The sequence below is a fragment of the Silene latifolia genome, chromosome 9, assembly GCF_048544455.1.
Source record: "Silene latifolia isolate original U9 population chromosome 9, ASM4854445v1, whole genome shotgun sequence".
NCBI lineage: Eukaryota > Viridiplantae > Streptophyta > Magnoliopsida > Caryophyllales > Caryophyllaceae > Silene > Silene latifolia.
Genome location: NC_133534.1, coordinates 168,409,571 through 168,419,836, shown reverse-complemented (window position 1 = coordinate 168,419,836; position 10,266 = coordinate 168,409,571). Strand labels below are relative to the sequence as shown.

Genomic DNA, 10,266 nt, shown 5'->3' with positions numbered 1-10,266 from the left:
TGTGCAACAGGCTAGCTGGAGTTCTTCCTGATTTAATTTCCTTAAATCAAGGTGGTTTTATTAAGGGAAGAAGCATTATGGAGAATATTTTGATCTGTCAAGACCTAATTAAGCTTTATGAGAGAAAGACTATCTCCCCTAGGTGCCTAATTAAGATGGACTTGCAGAAGGCTTATGACACTATTGAATGAGAGTTTCTCAACCAAATGCTCAAGGCTCTCAAATTTCCAGCCCAGTTCAGACATTGGATTATGCAATGTGTTACAACAGCCTCATATTCTCTTAATCTCAATGGTGAAGTTTTTGGCTTCTTTCAAGGTAACAGAGGGTTGAGACAAAGGGATCCCCTATCTCCTTTGTTGTTCACTATTTGCATGGAGTATCTAACTAGACTTCTATCTTACACTACTGAGGATCCTGAGTTCAGATTTCATCCATTATGTAAGCCTATTAAATTGACTCATTTAATGTTTGCTGATGACCTGCTATTGTTTTGTAAAGGGAATGTGGCTTCCATGATGATTATACTCAGAACATTCTCTAGTTTTTCAAAAGCATCTGGTTTTAATATGAGCAAAGGGAAATCTAATGTATATTTCAATGGGGTTGCTGATGGTATTAAGGCAGATATCAAACAGGTTTCAGGTCTTGTTGAGGGCTCTCTACCTTTCAGGTATCTAGGGGTACCTATCAAAACTACCAGATTAAATGCCCATGACTGTAAACCTTTGATAGACAAGGTGGTGAATAGAATAAGAGGGTTAGGGACTAGGAAGCTCTCCTATGCTGGCAGACTAGTCCTTATCAAATCTGTTCTTAAATCACTTCATAACTACTGGGCTACTATGTTCATTCTCCCAAGTGGTGTTATAACAAGAATTGAGAGCATTTGTAGGAATTTTCTATGGGATGGAGGTGTTGATTTCCTAAGGTCTCCTTTGGTTTCTTGGAAGAAAATATGTAAACCCAAACAAGAAGGGGGTTTGGGTTTGAAAGAGGACGTTCTTTGGAATAAAGCAGCTGTTGGGAAACTGGTATGGTGGATTTATTTTAAGCCTGACCATCTTTGGGTGAGGTGGATTAATCACACCTACCTAAAAGGCCAGGAATGGCAGAATTACACTCCTACAACCTCATCAAGTTGGTACTGGAGGAAGGTTTGCCAAACTAAGGAGTCTCTAGCAGAAGCGTATCAGCAGCAGGAGTGGTCTAATCAAAATGGTCGAGAATACACTATTGCTAAAGGATACGAGTGGTTAAGAGAGAAAGGGGAAAAAGTTCAATGGAGTGGATTAGTTTGGAATAAATGGTCCATACCTAAACACAGCTTCCTTGCGTGGCTCTACCATCATGGAAATATGAATACGAATGCTATACTGTTCAATTTAGGGATCAGAGAGAATGATACCTGCTATCTGTGTGGCTGTGGCAGGGAGGCGCTTGAGCATTTGTTTTTCAGGTGTGATTATAGTACGAAGATTCTTGATCTGGTGAGAGCAAAACTTGGCATCAGAATACCGAGAGATGACATATTGAGGTGGAGATTGAGTAGAAGAGGAACAAAGGAAGATAAAGGAGCGATTAATGCAATGATAAATGCGTGTATGTACCTGATTTGGCAGCAACGAAACTCCAGCAGGGAACATGCAAGCATCTTAAGACCGTCAAAGATTGTGGAACAACTCTTACAGGTGCTAAAACTTAGATTCAAAGCTTTGATAAGAGGGGGGTCTGGCTGGATTCGAAGGTGCATAGATGAAGTTGAGCAATCCTGACATTGAAGACGACTCAGATTTGATTGAAGAGGATGAATGTTCTCGATTGAATTTTTTAGGGTTTGCTATTTTGGGGGATTTCTCCTGATTTTGTTTATCTGGCCCTTGTTGTTGTTGCTTAAAGGTTTTGAGTTTGGGCCTGACCCATACTATAGACGTTTGATGATGAGCCCGGATAGGTGCTCGGTTGTTCGTGTATGGTCACCTTTGCGTAAATATTTATACAACTTACATTTTACCAATAAATAAATAAATAAATATCACATCATATACAAAACAATATCGCGAGGAAAATTGACAAACAAAACCACATAAAACTCCCAAAATCAGACAATCGTTTCTCTCTCTAAAAAATCCAAAATCAATCTAAAACATTTCAAACAAAAATATATCACAATCCTCTCAAAAATCTCATTGAAAATCTGCGAAAACCTAAAAATTCAAACACGATTTTAACTGTATTTCAACATCCTAGATTTATTCATTCATTAGATTGAATAATCTCACTAAAAATCGCGCAAAAATTGTTGAGGTACATTTGTTTCTCGTTTTCTTTTATTTTTGCGATTTTATTTCAACGTATGTAGTGTTAAATTGATTTTACATGTTAATTTTGTTCGAAGTTAGTGTATGTATGTTGAATTACATGAATTTAATAGGATTAAATCAAAAAAATTGAACTAATCTTCAAGTTATTTAGTGTACTTTCATGTTCTTGCTGTAAATTTCTAAATATTTTACTTATAAATGATTTTAAACGTTTTTCGTTCATAATATCGACACATTGAATCAATTATTATCATCAATTGAAGTTGTAGTTGTTTATAAGATGTCTTTTTTTTGTTCTAATCGTTAAAATTAGGGTTTAATATTGATCGATTGTGAAAATTAGGGTTCAACATTGTTTAATTGTGAAAATTAGGGTTTCGTATTGTTTTAATCGCGAAAATTAGAGTTTAACATTGTTTAATTGTGCAAAATTACAGTTTCATATGATAGAATTGAAGTAATCGTTTGTGTTCAGTAAAATGAGTAATGTCGAATTACATGTTGGCTATGATAACTAAAAACGTGTGATCTTGTTGTTGTTTGTATGATGTGATCTTTTGAATGTGAAGTTTAGCGGTACTCTATTTTCATACATTTTGGCAGGTTGACTACATAATTTAGTTGTAAAATGTCATCAAGGCACTAAAACGCTATAGTATGGTGTTTTCGCAGTAAAATGTCATTGATTTGCAGTAAAATAATGTAAAATGTAGCTGTAAATGCTGTAATATGGTGTGTTTTTTATATTTGTTGTCTTTTCTTTTGTTTGAAAGATGATACTAAGATGATGTTTTGTACTTTGTTTTTCTTTTTTTTGCAGATTTCTTCGCTTTTAATTTGAAGGTTACTTAAGAGTATGTGTGCATGCTGGTGGAGTCTATAGTGCATGATCAACTAAACAAATCATGCTTTTTTATTCATTTCTCTTATAAAGACAAATTCTTTATTCTTAGATATCGTTCCAAGCGGTTGTAAATTTGTATTTTTTTTTTCCATTTTTGAGTTGGAATGTAAAATAATGGTAACAAAATTATAGTTGTATCAGGATTTGCCTTTTTTTATGTTATTAAATAGAAAATATATGGTTTCTAAAGTATTACAATATCACACGTTTGTTTTAACAATATCACAAGTTTTAATAAACAATATCACGCTTAATTATAAAAAAATATCACCTTTCATGACACAATATCAAATGACTTTGAGAACAATATCACACTATTAGTTTAACAATATCACAAGATGTGGTAAACAATACCACTTTATTGGATTAACAATATCACAAGATGTGGTACACAATATCACACTACTAGCTTAACAATATCACAAGATGTGGTGAACAATATCGCCCTTATTGTGTTAATAATATCAAATGACTTTGAGAAACAATATCACAGCATATAAGATAAAATATCATTGCTGAATCTAAACAATATCACAAAATTACAACAACAATATTAATTTATAACGACTACAGCAGATTACTATCCTTCCAAAATTACATCAATCAGTGCATATTCAATTAAAGTTCTGTCAACACAATCTGAGTACACAGATTAGTTCCTTTCTCTTCCTCTTCCCCTACCTCTACCAATTTCTTTTTATTATCCTTTTTGGCATCTTTTTTCAGCACAATCTTCAACTTCTTACTCGACGGTTGTTCAACCTCATCTTGTTTTAAACACCAGTACAACCGTTTTCATACAACCATTTCATGACCATGACTTAAGTTAATGCCGCCACCTGACTATCTACTCAACTTTCAGGAAGTCAATTACATCAAACCATTAGTACGACACTAATGAAGAATATCAGGAGACTTCATATCCCCTTGGAAAGTAACACTGATCCTTAGCTTTATTTCTGACTTGGTTTTATCAATTAGCTTCTCTGGGCGCATCATGAGACTTCATATCCCCTTCAAAGTGGATCTTCCATTCTCAATAAGCAAACATGTGAGAGATATACAAGGATGCAAAGTAAAGCTCGTCAAGAGCAATGAACCATACTGTGCAGTGGCGTCTACTTCCACTCCATCGATGATCCATCTCAAAGAAAGAAAAGATGGCCGACACATTTACTCCGCATGATTCTTCACCTTTAAGCCGCTTAAATAATCTGGTCTATCCAACCAACAATTTAGTGGGACAAAGTCCAACTTATTGTACCAATAGAAGAAAGTGGATTAATAAAAACTCGAAATAACAACAATTACAACATCGTACAACATAATTACAATGATTAAAGCAGAAAAACAACAACATTTACTACATTTTACAGCAAAACAACAACTTTATATAGCAAAAGAACTATATTACAACATTTGGAGCAACATTTTACAGCATTTTACTTCAAAGCAACGACATTTTACAACAAAAATACCAGATTACAGCATTTAGAACAACATTTTACATTATTTTACCGCAAAACAACAACATTTTACTGAATTTTACAAGATTTTTACAACATTACACGTAAAATTGGTATCGGTTTAACAAAAATTCGGAGCATAAACAATGAGACCTTAATTTTCAGAAATACAACATACATAATTATAACGTGTGATACTGTTAAACATAACATGTGATACTAATAAGTATAAGGTGTGATACTAATTTACATTAATTAGCTAAACAACCATGTATTATATTATATTTCAATCCGTGATACTATCAAGAATGACATGTGATACTATTAAGGATAACGTGTGATACGGATTCACACTAATTAGTTAAACAATACTAGGTAGTTAGAAAAGATGAACAGCAAAGATAACTCATACAGAAATTGTTAATCAGTACTACTTAAATGAAAACTTGATTAAAACACAAATCCAAAGAAAATAATGCTAAATATAGTGAATATACAAAGAGAAGAAGAAGAAGAAAGAATAAACATTAAACGAGATGATAAGAATACATCAATTAAAAGAATATAAGATTAATTAAAACAAAAATTATAATAGTTATGTTCAAATCATAGAAAAAGAGATCATAACAAGACATCAATTAAAACGAAACGAGATGATAAAATTACATCAATCAATTAAATTAAAACGAAAAAGTTGATAATAATAGATCAGTTAAAAAAAGAAAATAGTGATGATCAAAACAAACTTAAGTGCCTATAATTCAATAACAAAATTAAAATTTCCAATAAAAAGGAGATATCATACCTGACAATTCAATTGCTAGAAGTAATGAAGAAAAAATCAAATTGTATAACTTGTATAAGAGGGAAAAAGTTGACGGCAAACAATTAGGTCGGCGCAGGAACAACATCGCATAGAAAGAGAAAGAGAAACAGTAGAGAGAGAAAGTGATTGAAAAAGAATGAATGAATGAGTGGCTGCTGGCTATTAGAGTATGTATAAATATATCAAATTGTAAAATGACGAATATACCCTTACTATTCCGCGCACATATCAGCCATTGATCTTTTAGATTTGACGGTTGTTATTTAATCCCCAATCCTCAATTATATACCTTATACTCACTTGATCTCATTCATATATATATATATATATATATATATATATATATATATATATATATATAGATTTAGGATCCGGTGAGAACGAACACTCGGTGCAAACGGTGAGAACGAACTAATTATCCCATTTAATAAAAACCCCGCCATCTCATTATCTCGTCATAAAGATCTCCACAAATACTCTCTGCCATCACATCTCATATTCCCCTTCACTACCCATCATTTACCGTCGCCTGTTGTTGCCGCCGATCACCAACATTATCGATGAACATCTCCGACGCTGGCGAAGCTCCGGCGACACCATTGAACACCTTTCCCAATATTTCGGATTCCTGCCGATAACCAATTTAATGTGAAATACAATTTTGATATTTACCTCGTCGGCCACCCTATATCGATCTCGACCATCCTCCTCGCCAATCACCTCTAACACAAGGCTAAACTCCTTTCCTTCGCCGATTCCCGCCGTATTACTCTCCGGAAAATAAACCATAAAACTTAATGTCAAAATTACAAATCTAATGTCGAAAGAAAAAACAAAAAGAGGCGTCTTCTACCAAATCGCCGACAATGGTGATTGTGAAAGAGCTCGCATGTCTTAATCTGGTTATTGACGGCAAAAGTAAATGAAGTCTGGGGATGAAGATTGCTCTGGAATATGTAATTAAATAATGGGCTGCTCTATGTTCTCATGAATTAGAGATGTCGCAGATGTACGGTAATTTTGATGATGGTTGATGTATCTACACTACTCTTTGATGTATCTAACCACTGTATTAATGTATCTTAATATAGATACACACAATTAGTTATTAGGTACATCAAAATCAGTTTGAGATACATCAATCTATAAACCAGATTCTTTAATTTCGATTAGCTCCGATAATGTTGGATTTGATAATAGTTGGGTGGAGGAAGCAAATGTGATGACGAGAAGAAGATCTCGCTGGTTTTTGAGGTAGGCATCTCGTCGGAGATTGGATATTTGATCGGAGTTATGCCATTGATGATGGCTGCAATGTGAAAGCAGAGGCGACGACATCAGAGTGACAGTGAGAACGGCAGCAGACGACGGCTATTTTCAATTCACAGCAGCGGAGAGAAAAAGGTGATTAAAGTTAGAGAGACAAGGACATGGGTGTTCGCCAGCGTCGTCTGGTTTGTGGTGGCGACGGCGGCGGTTGGTGTTGGTTTCCGGCGTCAGGTGGTGGTGCGTGGTGGATGGGAATGAATAAGATGGACTTTGGGTACTGTGTTTAATAATTTGGTGGGGCATGGGCTTTATGATTATGTTTGTGCGAGGTTCTGTTTGGACCGTGGATTTCTTTTTAATCCAATGGTTAGTATTCGTTCTCACCGTTCTCACTAAGTATTCGTTCTCACCTAGGATCTTGACTATATATATATATATATATATATATATATATATATATATATATATATATATATATATATATATATATATATAGTATTAGGAACATATAAGTCCACTTCTAAGGTGTGAGTCCATGAGTCTCATTTATAACCAATGGATGAGGGAGATGGAGGGTTGAGATTGGAAGCAAAAAAAAGGGATTAATGCCTAATTAAACACTTCCCCTCTCTAATTTACTAATCCACAATAATTAAATATTAATCCACTATATAACATTTATTTTTCCACCAATTTCTCTCTCATTCACACAATTCATTTCTCTACTCTCTTTCTAAACCCAAATTAATTCAAAACCCAAATAAATACTCTCATCCTAACAAAAAAAACCAAATTAATTCACCATCCACCACCGACGACCTACCCATCACTGACCACCACCTCCACGCACCATCATACGCCCACCCGCGTCATCCCCACCTACCCCACGCACCACCTACGCCCACCCACCACCACCCGCGTCACCACCAACATAGACCCACACCTCCACTGTCGTCATCACCACCACCTGACCACCCTCCTCCACACGTCACGACCAGATCTGGCGCCTCACTCCCCCGCCTCACGCCCCACCGCCCCTCTTTCTTCCACTTCTCATTGTTTTTTTTTTCTTTTATCCAGATCTGGAACTTTGCTTTTTTTTTTTAATATTAATTGTGGCGATATTCTCTCTTCACATTTTTGTTTTTATTGGTGATGGTGTTGTTGTTGAATGTCGATGGTGGTGTGTTAAAGATGTTGGAGGTATAAGTGGTTAACTAATGAATTCAAGTGGCAGGCAACAATAATATCATGACTACTGTGTGAAAGATTGTATTTTTAGAAGGAAATGATTTGCGGAAATAAAATATGTATTGGTAGTGGGGATATTGTGCTTCTTGGTGTAAGAAACAAAATACACGTACACCCACAAGAAAAACACAAACACTCTGATGTTGATTATTTTTTTTTTTGTTCGTTTTAAATCTTATTATTGGTGTTTTTCTCATTTTTTTTTTAAAATTTTAGATCTAGTTATGAAAAAAAGTTAAATCTAGCTTTAAAAAGTTAAACCTATATTTTTTTTTTCCATATTTTTTTTTATTTGTTGATTTTTAATCTTCTAGTAAAGTTAAAATTACACTTCATTATATTAAAGTTACATTTTTCTCTATTAAAGTTACACTTATCTCTATTAATGTTTTCTCTACTAAAGTTACATTTTCTCTATTAAAGTTACACTTTTCTTTGTTAAAATTACATTTTTTTTTCTATTATTAAAGTTACAGTTTTCTCTATTAAAATTACACTTTTCACCATTAAAGTTACCCTATTAAAGTTACGGTTTTCTCTGATTTTAGTCTTGCATTTACTAATACTACATCTCATACACTACTACAAATACAGGCAACCACAACGGCCCTTTAACAACGCTTATTCACGAAAATCATCAAAACACGTTGTAGAATTGATTCCGCGAATTTTACCAAACTTAATTACAACGGTTATGTGTTGTTAACCGTTGTTATTGGTTTTAACAACGGGTCATACTTAAACAACCGTTGTTAATGAAAAAACTAATAACAACGGTTAAATTTTAACCGTTGTTAATGGTTTGGCGCCAAATTAGTGAAAAGTAATCACAACGGTTATATTAGAACCCGTTTTTAATACTTTTTAACAACGGTTGTAGACTCAATAACCGTTGTTATTAATATTATGAAAATCTTAAGAACAACATATTGCTTTATTCTGCTATACGCTACAAACACAAACACAAGCTAATACTGCTACTATATCATCCTCCATTCCTCCCTGATCGTCTCTCTGTCTTCATCTCCGTCACTGTTGTCACGTCTTCTCTCCCTCATCGTGTTTATCAATCAGGTATATATATGTTTCTTAGCAACGCTTATAGATATAGGATTTTTTGGGTTATTATCTAATTTGTTGATAATTTAGCTTAATTGCTTTCCTGAATTTCGTTTATTTGTTTGCCTATTATTGTATTTTCTGAATTAGTTGCCTATTATTACGAATGTAGAATAATGACTCGAACTTGGATGATTGATGCAAATATGAGTGATCGCACCTACAAGGATGGTTTAGCTGAATTTTATGAATTCGTTTCGAACAATTTGAAAGGTTCTTCTAGTATTGCATGTCCTTGTGAAAGATGTAGTAATATTAGCTATATGGCTTTTCCGGACGTTAAAATACACCTAGAAAAGTGGAGATTTAGTCGATCCTATACACTTTGGATTTTTCATGGGGAATCATTAGAGGAAGAGAATAACTCGGAAGAAGATGATGTTGAGGTACACGAAAGGCTAACCGATGATCCTGAGTTTGCCGAGTTTTTGAGTTGGAAGAGTTGGAAGTAGAGAAGTTGAATGTTGGGTCTATAGATAATGAAGAGAATGATGATGAGTCCATTGCTTTTGAAGATGTAGGTGATGACACTAGTAATTGGGATGACCTTAACAACATGTATGAGAAGTTGTGTGAGTCCGAAGCTCCTCGTATCCTGGTTGTAAGTTCACAAAAATGTCGGCTGTGGTGAAGTTGTATAATATCAAGGGGGCAAATGGGGTGAGTGACACGTGTTTCACTAGTTTTTAGCCTTGATAAAGGAGTTGCTTCCAGATGGTAATGTTCTACCTGTTAAGACATATGAGGCGAAAAAACTAATAAGAGGAGTGGGTATGAAATATGAGAAAATACATGCATGTCCAAATGATTGCATATTGTATCGGAAATTATATCAAAACTTAACCAATTGCCATAAATGTTTGGAGTGGCGTTATAAGGATAAGGAAGGGATCCCGGCTAAGGTGTTGTGGTATTTTCCATTGATACCAAGAGTCATAAGGATTTATGCGAATCCCGATGATGCAAAAATGTTAACTTGGCATGAAACAGGAAGAATAAATGATGGAAAGCTAAGACACCCGACAGATGGTAAGCAATGGAAATCGTTCGACGCTAAGTATCCCGAGTTCGGCAATGAACCTAGAAACTTACGTCTAGCGCGTCCAT

The 10,266-nt window shown here is 34.6% G+C and overlaps 1 protein-coding gene across 1 annotated transcript; it reads left to right on the top strand.

The window, feature by feature from the left end:
- The first annotated feature begins 206 nt into the window (after nt 1-206).
- LOC141601867 (uncharacterized) lies at nt 207-1,775 on the top strand. The gene has a single exon (XM_074422173.1). It carries the CDS (start codon nt 207-209, stop codon nt 1,773-1,775), a length of 1,569 nt encoding a protein of 522 aa, XP_074278274.1.
- The last annotated feature ends 8,491 nt before the right edge of the window (nt 1,776-10,266 follow it).

Excerpts from the sequence above, each read along its gene's own strand:
- LOC141601867 (XM_074422173.1), top strand. The coding sequence starts at position 207 with ATGCTCAAGGCTCTCAAATTTCCAGCCCAGTTCAGACATTGGATTATG.